The sequence below is a fragment of the Salmo trutta genome, chromosome 18, assembly GCF_901001165.1.
Source record: "Salmo trutta chromosome 18, fSalTru1.1, whole genome shotgun sequence".
NCBI lineage: Eukaryota > Metazoa > Chordata > Actinopteri > Salmoniformes > Salmonidae > Salmo > Salmo trutta.
Genome location: NC_042974.1, coordinates 19,161,843 through 19,176,973, shown reverse-complemented (window position 1 = coordinate 19,176,973; position 15,131 = coordinate 19,161,843). Strand labels below are relative to the sequence as shown.

Genomic DNA, 15,131 nt, shown 5'->3' with positions numbered 1-15,131 from the left:
AACTCTCCAAGGTAAAATCCTTTCTGGTCCGCAGAGTCGAAGAAGAGGATGAGCCAGCATCCTTACCGTGTGCCTGAGAGGCTTGTGGTAGCCCTCAAAGAAGAGGTCCACACCATGATAGAGATGGATGTTGTCGAGTCATCATCAAGTGAATGGAGCAGCCCTATTGTCATTGTCCCAAAGAAGGATGGCTCTTTGCGTGTCTGCATGGACTTCCGTAAGGTGAATGCCATCTCCCAGTTTGATGCCTACCCCATGCCCCGCATTGACGACTTACTGGAGAGAATCGGTAGAGCTCATTACATCACCACATTGGATCTCTGCAAAGGGTACTGGCAGGTGCCCCTGGACGAACAATCCAAGGCCTACACTGCGTTCCGAACACTGATGGGCCTGTTCCAGTTTAAGGTCATGCCGTTTGGCCTTCATGGAGCCCCTGCGACTTTCCAGAGGCTGATGGACAAGGTCCTCCCGGACTGTGATGATTACTGTGCTGCTTACTTGGATGACGTGGTGATCTACAGCCACTCCTGGGAGGAGCACATACAGCATCTTAGCAGAGTCCTGGGGAAGATCCATGATGCAGGCCTCACGCTTAACCTCCTGAAGTGTGAGTGGGCAAAACAGGAGACAAAGTACCTGGGTTACCAGCTGGGTAAGGGTGAAGTTCGACCTCAGGTGGACAAAGTGGAGTCCATCAGGAACAGCCCTCAACCCAGAACCAAGACACAGGTGAAGTCCTTCCTAGGTCTGGCAGGATGGTACCGGAGATTCATTCCGCAGTTTTCGACCATCGCTGTCCCTCTGACCAATCTCACTTCAAAGGTGGCCAGCAACCCTGTGAAGTGGACTGAGGAGTGTGAGGAAGCCTTCAGGATACTGAAAAAACGACTGTGCTCATTCCCTGTTCTCCAGACCCCTGATTTTCAGAAGAGGTTTCTCGTGCAGGTGGACGCTTCGGCTGTGGGAATTGGAGCTGTACTGGCCCAAGGGGAGCCAGGAGAAGAGCTTCCTGTACTGTACCTGAGTCGGAAGCTGTTGCCGAGGGAAACCAGGTATTCGACAATCGAGAAGGAGTGCCTGGCTATAAAGTGGGCCCTAGATAGCCTCCGTTACTACCTTCTTGGGAGGGAATTTGACCTGCACACAGACCACAGAGCACTGACCTGGATCCAGACCATGAAGGACCGGAATTCTCGTGTGACCAGGTGGTATCTGGAGCTCCAGCCCTTCAGGTTCTCTGTCCATCACAAGGCAGGAAAAGAAAACGTCACGGCGGACTACCTATCCAGGCTCCCGAACCTGGTCGCTTCAGGAGAGGAGGAAGGTAATGTGACGTAGAAGTCCGTCACTGGCCGCGGGCAGCATTTGGTACTTTAACGCACACACATTCATTACTCCTCCCTGCTCTATTATCAGACAAGTTAACAAAGTGGGTCGACACACAAGTTAACTTCTCTATCTTAGTACATACATTTCACACTTACGTCAGTAACCGGTTAGGGTATAAAGAAATAAACAGACAAGTGTTCATATTTAATATAAGCAATATTTATTATACTTAGATGTTATGGATGAGCGCATTGTTTGTTCTGTTCCTCTCTCTCTCCATCGCTGTAGCTTCGGGGTATGCTGGATAAGGACCCGAGCTAAGGGAATTGGGCTTACTTTGTAGTGCCTGTCCGGAATGGCTCATTAATGTAAATGGGCATATTGGAAGACACTGTCAGTAGTGATGTCATTTTGTAAATGTTTTATTGTGATGTTGTTTCATAAAGTGTTGCAATGTATATATTTTGGTATGTGTAGATAAATGGAAACTGTAGGTTGAATAGGTAATTGCTTAATTAATTAGTGTTAATTGTTCTGAGGGGAGGGGCTACCCCTACAAAAGGAGCCTCTCTTTCAGTTCATTGAGAGGCATTTTGGATTGAGCTGTGGGTGGGGCAGCTTTGTTTTTAAGCTGTCCCATAAGGTATACGTTTGATGGCAGTACTGTTGTTTTTGTTCCGGAATCACTATGTAAATAAGCACCTTTGCACAGAAGAACTTTTGCGGCTCCGCCATCTTTTTATTTTTTATAGAGGTTAGGTTTTCCAGTTTAGCCTTCTGGCCTACTCTACGTGACATACCCCCTGCGGCGAAGGTGCAGAAAGAACTGGCTCCAGACACAGGTAGCCCCAGCGACGAAGGTGCAGGAAGAACTGGCTCCAGACACAGGTACCCCCAGCGACGAAGGTGCAGAAAGAACTGGCTCCAGACACAGGTAGCCCCAGCGACGAAGGTGCAGGAAGAACTGTCTCCAGACACAGGTACCCCCAGCGACGAAGGTGCAGGAAGAACTGGCTCCAGGATGGCGAAACTATTTGTTGTTTGTATCCGCTCCGGGCCTCTCGTTGGGAGTGTAGACTGCTTTGTGGGAGGCCGCTGTCTTTAGCTTCCACGGCTCGTGACATGCGACCATCTTTGATTGCCATGCTCCTCTTGCTGTGCTCCTTCGACTCCTCTATCATATGGGGGAGGAGAGGTAGGAGTTGGCTCCCCTGGCGAACAAACTCTGTGCAACCCCAGCCAGTCAGATAACAACAAACGACAAGGCGGACATGCATCCAATAAGTGCGAACGCCGCCCAGCCACTGGCGGAGAAAAGGTAAACATTTCACGACTTGCGCAATCAAGGAAGCCACCTCAAGCCTATAATCCTTGGCAAGCAAACAATAGCCGCATTGGAACTCTGAGTGATCCAGTTTGTCCTGAAACAAAGCGTAGTAGATACAGCTCCTACAGCGCTGGAACCGTTCATTTACTTCTCCAGACAAAGAGGGCTCCATTGCAAAACTCATCTGGGACTAACTTTGTTAGCTTGATGGCTAGACGCTTAGCTAGGTTAGTGGATCTGTCAAGCAAGAAATAGCTGTCCTAGCTGTTAAAAGCTAACCTCGTTGCGGAATTAATGCAAAAACAAGATTGGTATTTATATTTAACAAAAATAATAAACCGAGTGTTTCCAGCATGGCTACTGTATGTCTTAGAGCTGAGCATACTGTTTGGTGTGACTGTTTACTGAACTTCTGAGTCATAATGAAGTATGAAAAAAAAAATGTATGAAATGTATGCATTCACTACTGTAAGTTGCTCTGGATAAGAGCGTCTGCTAAATGACTAAAATGTAAAATGTAATAATCAGAATTCCTCTGTCGCATAATCAGTTGGACAGTGATAGCTATAATCGTTGGGTTGTGTTATAATATTAGATGAGTAACAGAAACCGTTCCCTAATCAACGGTGTCAGGTGTTTCCAAATTATCGATCAACAAACAAGATATGTTTAAATGTCTGGAAAATTACCTAGATATTACCCAGCGGTTTGGAATACTTTATATACAGTTGAAGTCAGAAGTTTACATACATTTAGGTTGGAGTCATTAAAACTCGTTTTTCAACCACTTCTCACATTTCTTGTTAACAAACTATAGTTTTGGCAAGTCGGTTAGGACATCTACTTTGTGCATGACACAAAGAATTTTTCCAACAATTGTTCACAGACATATTATTTCGTATATAATTCACTGTATCACAATTCCAGTGGGCCAGAAATGTACATACACAAAGTTGACTGTGCCTTTAAACAGATTGGAAAATTCCAGAAAATTATGTCATGGCTTTAGAAGCTTCTGATAGGCTAATTGACATCATTTGAGTCAATTGGAGGTGTACCTGTGGATGTATTTCAATGCCTACCTTCAAACTCAGTGCCTCTTTGCTTGACATCATGGGAAAATCAAAATAAATCAGCCAAGACCTCAGAAAACAATTGTAGACCTCCACAAGTCTGGTTCATCCTTGGTAGGAATTTCCAAATGCCTGAGGGTACCACGTTCATCTGTACAAACAATAGTACGCAAGTATAAACACCATGGACCACGCAGCCGTCATACCGCTCAGGAAGGAGACACGTTCTGTCTCCTAGAGATGAACGTACTTTGGTGCGAAAAGTGCAAATCAATCCCAGAACAACAGCAAAGGACCTTGTGAAGATGCTGGAGGAAACAGGTACAAAAGTATCTATATCCACAGTAAAACGAGTCCTATATCGACATAACCTGACAGGCTACTCAGCAATGAAGAAGCCACTGCTCCAAAACCACTCTGAAGCCACTGCTAAAAAAGCCAGACTACGGTTTGCAACTGCACATGGGCATACCTCCAAAGTTGTGGCAAAATGGCTTAAGGACAACAAAGTCAAGGTATTGGAGTGGCCATCACAAAGCCCTGACCTCAGTCCTATAGAACATTTGTGGGTAGAACTGAAAAAGCGTGTGGGAGCAAGGAGGCTTACAAACCTGACTCAGTCGCACCAGCTCTGTCAGGAGGAATGGGCCAAAATTCACCCAACATTGTGGGAAGCTTGTGGAAGGCTACTCGAAACGTTTGACCCAAGTTAAACAATTTAAAGGCAATGTTACCAAATACTAATTGAGTGTATGTAAACTTCTGAATAACTGGGAATGTGATGAAAGAAATAAAAGCTGAAATAAATCATTCTCTCTACTATTATTCTGACATTTTACATTCTGAAAATAAAGTGGTGATCCTAACTGTTGTATATATTGTATTATTATATTGTATATTGTGTGTATATACATATAATATACAGTGTATATATATATACAGTGTGTATATATATATATATATATATATATATATATATACAGTTGAAGTCGGAATTCTACATACACCTTAGCCAAATACAATTAAACTAAGTTTTTCACAGTTCCTGACATTTCATCCTAGTAAAAATTCCCTTTCTTAGGTCAGTTAGATCACCACTTTATTTTCAGAATGTGAAATATATATATATATATATCATTCAGTGGTATTTTAAACCCAATGCATCTCCTTTATCTCCAGCTCCAACCACACAAACAGTATCTCCTAAATCTTCTCTCTCTTAGCTGAGTGGGAGTCATAGCTAACTACGCCATACTGTATACTAACCTCTGATTGGCTTCTGATTGATGTCCAGGTTTGCCCGACGTGGACTTCCTGTACCCCCTCTCTCCTCTCTCCTGTCCTCCTCCGTCCTCCCCAGGATCCCGAGGTACTGACCTGGCCCGTTTGGAGCCGTGGTGGCGGTCAGGGTGGTCCTCGCTGCGGCTACGTCTCAGACGGCCCTGCCGGCCCGGCTCGCTGATGCTCTTACTGCGACAGATCTTCTGGATCAGGCTCTGGGACACGGCCTCGTCGAACCGCTGTCGGTGCTTCTTGGGGATGAAGATCCTGGTGAACATGGTGAGAGAGGGACCAGCATGTGAGACGAAGGGAAAGTAGGGGGAAAGGTGGAGGGGTGGAGAGATGGAGGGGTGGAGAGGTGGAGGTCCCTCTGGATCTAAGGGAGGGTACCACCAGGTAGACTTTAGCAGTCACCCCTCAATAGTCTGTGTCACCTATGCCCGGAACAAGAGGTAAGAGAGGAATCAGAGAAGAACAAGGATGGTGTAGATCTACGGAGATCCTCGGGAACCAGAAGATGTTACTAGAAACCTCAGAGAACACCCTCAGCAGTCTGCATCAACTCTGGTGCCAAAAACCACACCACTCATACCAAAGCCCTGGTCTGAGATTCAGAGGAAAAAGTCCGAGCTGGAACTGAGAATCAGGCATCCAAGATGGAGAAGAAAATCCATGCAGTTGAATACAAATCATTGTTGACTTGGTGAAGTAGATTCATCATAAAAACATACTTAGAAATCCATAGATTGACAAAAACTAAACAAACACACTTCTTCTTAAAAGTCTTTATCTTTCCATTTAGCCACTGTAGTCCATGGATACAGAGGAGGAGAGGTTAGATGGATAGAGAGAGAGAGAGATTTCTATAGAGCCAGTCTGTGAGGCAGCCCTCTGTGCAGTGGCGTCATTTGCTACAGTGTGGATTCTCACTGCTGCAGCATGAGATACCAATACAGCAACAGCAAAGGTGTGGGAGTAAGCAATATATAACTCTACCACCTCTCTCTCCCTCTCTTACTCCCACTCTCTCTGTCATCCCTCTCTATCTATCTATCTATCTATCTATCTATCTATCTATCTATCTATCTGTCTGTCTGTCTGTCTGTCTGTCTGTCTGTCTGTCTGTCTGTCTGTCTGTCTGTCTATCTGTCTATCTGTCTGTCTGTCTGTCTGTCTGTCTGTCTGTCTGTCTGTCTGTCTGTCTGTCTGTCTGTCTGTCTGTCTGTCTGTCTGTCTGTCTGTCTGTCTGTCTGTCTGTCTGTCTGTCTGTCTGTCTGTCTGTCTGTCTGTCTGTCTGTCTGTCTGTCTGTCTGTGTCTGAAGAGCGGAACAATATATTTTCTGAGCATCACTCTGAGCTGTGACTTGTCTGGGCAGAATGATTCTCAGAGGGAGAATGATACGAGGTGAAGGACTATCATCTTCTCATCGTGTAGATAACAACACTGATAAAAGCCATCATGTCTGGTCTGTTTGTCTTTAGTGACATAACCAAGAGAATAGCGGTGTCATGTTCATCCTAGAACTGATGATGTGCTAATTGATGATGTAAAGCATAGGGCTCATCACAGCCACACTGAGATGGAAAAGCAACAGCTGAAGATGAAAACAACTCATTCAGTGATCAGGAACAGCCAAGAGGGCAGCACACCACACACACACCACCCACACACCACACACACACCACCCACACACACACACGTACAAAAACACACAGACACGCACACACAGAAGACAGCTGACAGCTGGTTAAAACAGGAACGTGTGGGAACAACATCGCATCAATACAGACGGATTGTTAATGGTATTCAAACAAATTAACATCACATTAATACAGATTAAATTGTTCATGAGAATTCAAACAAATTAACATTGCATCAATACAGATGGGTTGTTAATGTAAATTCAAACAAATTAACATTGCATCAATACAGATGGATTGTTAATGTAAATTCAAACAAATTAACATCGCATCAATACAGATGGATTGTTAATGGGAATTCAAACAAATAAACATGGCATCAATACAGATGGATTGTTAATGGGAATTCAAACAAATAAACATGGCATCAATACAGATGGATTGCTAATGGGAATTCAAACATTTTTACATTGCACCAATACAGATTAAATTGTTCATGAGAATTCAAACAAATTAACATTGCATCAATACAGATAAATTGTTAATGGGAATTCAAACAAATTAACATAATCCAACACAGATCATGTGCGTACATATAAATATAATTAATTAATATAATCAAACGATTGAATATAATGATAATAATAAATATGACTGTAATCAGATTGAGCTGATAAACACAGAGAAAATGAATCATGCTGGTGATTCAATGTGTCATCCCTGGCCCTTCAGTGTGTCACCCCTGGCCCTGGTATTGTTGACCCCTCTGAGTATCTCCTAGCTTTTGTTCCCATGATTAGATGAATCAGATGACGAGTGGCCAGACATAATTTATAATGAAGTGGAGAATTAAGGGAACCAAACTAACTGGCCACGTAATTATAATATAACATAAACAGAACAGAACACACACACAGAGAGAGAGAGAGAGAGAAGGAACTTGCAGAAACACATGTAAAAAATGAACTAGCTAATTATGCAGATAAAAACAAGCTGGGCAGCTAAATCAAGCAAATAGGACACAGAGAAGTTCTTCAGAGACAATAAGGATTCTAGCCACCACAGGGGAATGCTCTGCTAATTAGCCATGATTACTCCACAGTGCTACTGAGTTATCCAGACACAAGGAGATATATTTAGAACTCTTGCTGGTCTATGGAAAGTTATTTGTGGACACTTATCTGAACTGTGGTTCATTATTGTTGTGCTGTACTTAGGCAGCATCATTTAGCTTTGTCTCTCACCGAACCACACAGTTGCTCTCTCTCTGCTAACTTTCTATGTTTCTAGCCATACCATCTGCCATCCTTGTGTCATTCAGTGATATTTCTGAGAAAACCTCATCCGTCACCACCACTACAACTGAATTTCACTGTGAAATGCGAGGTTCTCTTTCCAAACAGCCACCTCATCATAAAAGTTGTGGAAACCGTCTTACCTTTGGAACTAATTGAGATTTCAACTAATATGACCTCATTTGCAGCAGAGTAGAGTGGTGCTCTATAATAATCTAAGACAGGTGGAGGGATCTCTCCAAAGGGAGGAATGACGAGCAGAAATCTAACTGGAAGACCTCAATTTATTTCTATTCCAGATGTGAGAGACTGTTGCCATTTCTTGCTTTGCTTTGCCACATGCCTGCCTGACTCTGCCTTACTCTGCCCTTCACTAAACGACCGGTGAACATTAAAGGTTGAGCCGAGAGATTTAGGATATCATCATGTGGTTTAAAAACCAGTGACTAGGGTCACTGTGTCGTTGGTCAATGGCCATCAGACACAGATGTTAGACAGAAAGTCAATAAACAAGGTCAGTCTCTCTGATATCACATTATGGAACGTCAACATCTACACTCTAAAAAGAAAAGGTACCTGGAGTATCCTTTGGGAGTTTTCAAATTGAAACTGTGGGGGGAACCCCTATAAGTTCTTCGAAGAACCCCTTTTATTGGATCCTCAAAGAACCTTTTTACATTTTTGAAATACCGCCCTCCCCTGTTATTATTATTATTATTAATAATACGCATAACAATAACAATAACACAATATTTTAGTTATCAGTGTTTATTATGATTTTAGTGGCAAAGCAGAATACAAAAATCAAAATCTGAGTTAAACTCCCAGCATGTGGATGTTAATGTGTTGATGTTCTCCGTATCTGTCACGACTTCCTCCGAAGGTGGCTCCTCTCCCTGTTTGGGCGGTGCTCGGCGGTCGTCGTCGCCGGCCTACTAGCTGCTACCGATCCATTTTTCCTTTTCGTTTGTGTCTGTCTGTTTTGTTTACACCTGTGTCCTATTAGTTAATTTCGGTGGGTTAATTAACCTCCGCTGCCTGCTATATTCTGTGCGGGATTATTTGCTGTTGTTACTCTGCTATCGGTGTGTGTTTGCGCCACAGGGTTTTTTTCCTCACGGTCGTGTTGTACCGTTTGTAGTGTATTTAGGAGTAGAGGTTTCTCCTCCGTGTGTTACGTTTATTTCCCTGTGTGTGGCGACTTCGTTGGGTGTGTTTCCCCACCTGTTGTTGTCATGTTTTGGGATGTTCAATAAACGATTGTGCTACTGGAAATTCCTTGCTGTCCTGCTCCTGACTCCTGCACCTACCTCTTCTTAGGAGGCACCTAACAGAATCCCGCACCACATCGTGGAGTCAGCAGGAGCTGACGCGCTCTCCACTTCCATGGAGGAGCGCGTGCAACACCACACCACAGTTCTCCACCGTCTGGGGACCGCCATGGATCAAGTGATGGCGACAATGGAGAGATGGGAGAGGGGTGGCCTCCCTACCCTTCCATCAGCCACACTCCAACCAGCACCCCCACCTTCTCCGACGTTGTCTAGCCCCAGCGGTATTCGGCTCGTGCTCCCGAGGGAGTACGATGGGACGGCTGCAAGGGGTTCCTGCTCCAACTGGATCTTTACCTGGCAACCGTTCACCCGGCTCCTTCAGGAGGTGAGAGCGTGAACGCCCTCGTCTCCTGCCTGTCAGGCAAAGCTCTGGAGTGGGCCAACGCGGTCTGGGATGGACCAGACTTGGCAAGGGACCACTACCCAGAGTTCACCCGCCGCTTCCGGGCCGTGTTCGACCATCCACCTGAGGGTCGAGCGGCGGATGAACGTCTGTTCCATTTACGGCAGGAGATGAGGAGCGCACAGGACTTCGCTCTGGAGTTCAGGACCTTGGCCGCCGGTGTGGGGTGGAACGACAGGGCCCTGATCGACCACTATCGGTGCAATTTACGTGAGGACGTCCGCAGGGAGCTAGCATGCAGAGACGCCACCCTCACCCTGGACCAGCTAGTGGACATGTCCATAAGGTTGGACAACTTGCTGGCTACGCGGGGCCGTCTGGATCGGGTCCTGTTGGTTCCACCCCCCAGCGCCTCCGCTACAACACCCATGGAGTTAGGGGCCGCTGCAGCAAGGGCGATCGAAGGAGGAGCTCTTTTTTTGTGAAGAAGAAGGAGGGAGGTCTGCGTCCGTGCATTGAGATGAGTTTTCCCCCCATTCCCAGCATAAGGCGCTAGTAGATTCAGGCGCAGCAGGGAATTTTATGGACCGCGATTTCGCGCATAGGTTAGGGATTCCCCTGGTTCAGATGGACAAACCCTTCTCCGTGCACTCCCTAGATAGTCGACCATTAAGGTCAGGGTTGGTCAGGGAGGCCACGGCTCCACTGGACATGGTTACGCGAGGCGATCATGAGGAGAGAATTAGTCTCTTCCTCATTGATTCTCCTGCGTTTCCGGTGGTGCTGTGAATTCTCTGGTTGGCCTTTCACAACTCCACTATTTCATGGCAACCGAGGGCTCTAAAGGGGTGGTCAGAGGAGTGCTCAGGTAGGTGTGTGGGAGTTTCCATCGGTGCAACGACGGTGGAGAGTCCAGACCAAATCTCCACCGTGCGCATTCCCCCCGAATATGCCGATTTGGCTATCGCTTTCTGTAAAAAGAGGGTGACCCAATTACCACCCCATAGACGTGGGGATTGTGCGATAAACCTCCTGGTAAACACTGCACTTCCCCGGAGTCACATGTATCCCCTGTCACAGGAGGAGACGGTGGCTATGGAAACATATGTCTCTGAATCTCTGAGGCAGGGGTACATTCGGCCCTCCACGTCACCCGCCTCCTCGAGTTTCTTTTTTGTGAAGAAGAAGGAGGGAGGTCTGCGTCCGTGCATTGACTATAGAGATCTAAATTCCATTACGGTGGGGTACAGTTACCCGCTACCTCTCATCGCCACAGCGATTGAGTCATTTCACGGAGCACGCTTCTTCACAAAACTGGATCTCAAGAGCGCGTATCACTTGGTGTGTATCCGGGAGGCAGATGAGTGGCAGACAGCGTTTAGTACCACATCCGGCCATTATGAGTACCTCGTCATGCCGTACGGGTTGAAGAATGCTCCAGCCGTCTTCCAATCCTTTGTAGACAAGATTCTCAGGGACCTGCACCGGCAGGGTGTGGTGGCTTATATCGATGACATTCTGATATATTCTACCACACGCGCCGCGCATGTGTCTCTGGTGCGCAGGGTACTTGAGTGACTGTTGGAGCCTTACCTGTATGTCAAGGCTGAGAAATGCGTGTTCTCCCAACAGGCCGTCTCCTTCCTGGAGTATCGCATTTCCACATCAGGGTGGGTGATGGAGTGTGACCGCATTGCTGCCGTGCGTAATTGGCCGACTCCCACCATTGTAAAGGAGGTGCAGCGGTTTTTAGGGTTTGCCAATTACTACCGGAGGTTTATCCGGGGTTTTGGGCAGGTGGCTGCTCCCATTACCTCACTGCTGAAGGGGGGACCGGTGCGTCTGCGGTGGTCGGCTGAGGCAGACAGAGCATTTTGTCACTTGAAGACTCTGTTTACCGAGGCTCCAGTGTTGGCTCATCCGGATCCCTCTTTAGCATTCATGGTGGAGGTGGACACATCCAAGGCTGGGATTGGAGCCGTACTCTCACAGCACTTGGGCGCGCCACCGAAGCTCCGCCCCTGCGCTTTCTTTTTTGAGGAAGCTCAGCTCGGCGGAGCGTAACTATGACGTGGGGGACCGGTTGTTGCTGGCTGTCGTAAAAGCTCAGAAGGTGTGGAGACATTGGCTTGAGGGGGCTCAACACCTTTTCCTCATCTGGACTGACCACCGTAATCTGGAGTACATCCGGGCGGCGAGGAGACTGAACCCTCGCCAGGCAAGGTGGGCTATGTTTTTTAACCGATTCAGATTTACGATCTCGTATAGACCAGGTTCCCAGAACGCTAAGGCAGACGCACTGTCCCGTCTGTATGATACAGAGGAGCGGTTCATCGATCCCACCACCATACTTCTGGCCTCGTGATAGGTGGCACCGGTGGTGTTGGAGGTGGACACGGACACCGAGCGGGCATCTCGGTCAGAGCCTACTCCACCTCAGTGTCCAGCTGGACAGAAGTACGTCCCGCTTGGTGTTTGCGACAGGTTGATTCGGCGGGCTCACACATTACCCTCCTCTGGTCATCCGGGTATCGATAGGACGGTGCGATGCCTTAGGGGGAAGTACTGGTGGGCCACTTTAGCTAAGGACGTGAAGGTTTATGTCTCCTCCTGTTCGGTGTGCGCTCAGTGCAAGGCTCCTAGACACCTGCCTAGAGGGAAGTTACAACCCCTCCCCGTTCCACAGCGGCCTTGGTCACACCTGTCAGTGGACTTCCTGACCGATCTTCCTCCGTCCCAGGGCAACACCACGTTTTTGGTTGTTGTGGATCGGTTTTCTAAGTCCTGTCGTCTCCTCCCTTTGCCCGGTCTCCCTATGGCCCTACAGACTGCGGAGGCCCTGTTTACACACGTCTTCCAGCACTATGGTGTGCCTGAGGACATAGTTTCTGATCGGGGTCCCCAGTTCACATCCCGGGTTTGGAAGGTGTTTATGGAGCATCTGGGGGTCTTGGTCAGCCTGACCTCGGGTTTTCACCCCGAGAGTAAGGTGCAGGTGGAGAGTGTAATCCAGGATGTGGGTAGGTTTCTGCGGTTGTATTGCCAGGACCGGCCAGGGGAGTGGGCAATGTACGTTCCATGGGCCGAGATGACCCAGAACTCACTCCGCCACTCCTCAACTAACCTTTCGCCCTTTCAGTGCATGTTGGGGTATCAGCCAGTCCTGGTACCATGGCATCCGAGCCAGACCAAGGCTCCGGTGGTGGAGGAATGGGTGAAGGTGTGTTATTGGTTAATGCAACTCCCTTATTACCGTATTAACCCCTTGTTTCATGTGTCTCTCCTCAGGCCGGTGGTAGCTGGTCTGCTTCAAGAAGCTGCGGTACGGGAGGTCCCTCCGCCCCCCCTGGACATCGAGGGGGCACCAGCGTATGCAGTGCGATCCATACTGGATTCCAGGCGTTGGGTGAGGGGCCTGCAGTACCTCGTGGATTGGGAGGGGTACGGTCCGGAGGAGAGATGCTGGGTGCCGGTGGAGGACGTCTTGGACCCATCTCTGCTGAGTGAGTTTCACCGCCTCCATCCGGATCGCCCTGCGCCTCGTCCTCCGGGTCGTCCTCAAGGCCGGCGTCGGCGCGCGTCGGGGGGGGGGGGGTACTGTCACGACTTCCACCGAAGGTGGCTCCTCTCCCTGTTCAGGCGGTGCTCGGCGGTCGTCGTCGCCGGCCTACTAGCTGCTACCGATCCATTTTTTATTTTCCTTTGTGTCTGTTTTGTTTACACCTGTTTACGCCTTCGCTAATTTTGGTGTGTTTATTAACCTCCGCTGCCTGCTATAATTTGTGCGGGATTATTTGCTGTTGTTGCTCTGCCAGGGGTGCGTGTATGCGCCACAGGGTTTTTTTCCTCACGGTCGTGTTGTACCGTTTGTAGTGTATTTAGGAGTAGAGGTTTCTCCTCCGTGTGTTACGTTTATTTCCCTGTGTGTGGCGACTTCGTTGGGTGTGTTTCCCCACCTGTTGTTGTCATGTTTTGGGACGTTCAATAAACGATTATGCTACTGGAAATTCCTTGCTGTCCTGCTCCTGACTCCTGCACCTACCTCTTCTTAGGAGGCACCTAACAGTATCCATAGTCAGAATGATTTTTCAGTGCATGGTGATTGAACAGGTTTCAAAGGTGGTCAGAGGTGTAGGGAGGGGGAAGTCTTTGAATCCAAAAAATAGTAATTATACAGATGTTTAACAAAACATGCACACCATCGTATTCATACTTTGGTTTTTGTAATAAATTTGAATGAAAAAAAACTGTTTTGATAATGGTTTTCATACACATACCTTGTCAATATATGGTATATTCATTGAAGAGGTAAGGGAGGAGGTTGGTACATATGATCTGCATAACATACCATACCAATTGACATACCTTTGTATGCCTTCTCGTCTGTATACCTGCAGACACAGACACAAAAGTGAGCAGTTCAGTCATCTGCACCCAATACAGCTAGCCTTCAACATATTCTTATAGCCTACAGTACATATTCTTACCTCTTTATTGATTGATATACATTGAATGGTGTCCATTTTCTGTTTTAGAAAGATTTGCACAAATATGAAAAGATAGATGGTATCATCATAAAACAATATCAATTTAGATCATACAAGGGACAAACCTTACCTTAAATTGAGATCTTTACATTTTTCAGTTAAGTGACTGCACCTGCTGTCATTTGAAATTCAAATCCAAATGTTTTAGTTTCCTGCAAGAACCACCACTAACTAAATAGGTTCCTCGATGAACCCCACCTCCAATGGGGTTCTTAGAAGAACCTTTTGGGGGCAATTTTCATTGCCAAGAACCTTAAGGTTCTTCAAAGAACTTTGAGGATCTTAGAAGAACCCTTGTTGAACCCCTCATTTTAGAGTGTATAATATTTATATATTAGACCTCTACAGTAACATCATAGGCAACCAACAGTACACAAGAATATTGTATTCTATTGCCAATTTTCCAGTCAGCTACCAACACTAAGATCAGACAGTCTTGGTTTGTCATAACACTTGTGACCAGTCTCTTACCCACAGCATGCAAACAATCAGAAAGGAAAGGAGAGCTCTAGAAACTGATGTTTGTTACTCTTTGCATTGCTGCCCGTATCTCCTACCTACATAGATATACACTGAGTGTACAAAAGATTAGGAACACTTTTCCATGACAGACTGACCAGGTGAATACAGGTGAAAGCTATGATCCCTTATTGATGTCACCTGTTAAATCCACTTCAATCAGTGTAGATGAATGGGAGGAGACAGGTTAAAGAAGGATTTTTAAGCCTTGAGACAATTTAGACTTTGTGTATGTTGGCCATTTGGGGGATGAATGGGCAACACAAAATATTTAAGGGCCTTTGAATGGGGTATGGTAGTAGGTACCAGGCGCACCGATTTGTGTAAAAAACGGCAACGCTGCTGGGTTTTTCACTCTCAACAGTTTCCCGGATATATCAAGAATGGCCCACCACTCAAAGGACATCCAGACAACTTGACACAACTGTGGGAAGCATTG

At 46.7% G+C, this 15,131-nt stretch overlaps 1 protein-coding gene across 6 annotated transcripts in view; it reads right to left on the bottom strand.

The window, feature by feature from the left end:
* The window catches only part of LOC115152945 (delphilin), a 54,562-nt gene that overhangs the window by 32,252 nt on the left and 7,179 nt on the right, over window positions 1-15,131 (bottom strand). For 4 of the 6 annotated variants that reach the window (XM_029697881.1, XM_029697882.1, XM_029697883.1 and 1 more), the window contains exon 3: window positions 4,999-5,280. In XM_029697881.1, coding sequence (XP_029553741.1) covers window positions 4,999-5,280 — 282 coding nt within the window. Of the gene's footprint in view, window positions 1-4,998; window positions 5,999-15,131 lie in introns of those variants that run through there. The other 2 variants (XM_029697884.1, XM_029697887.1) reach the window with 1 other exon arrangement.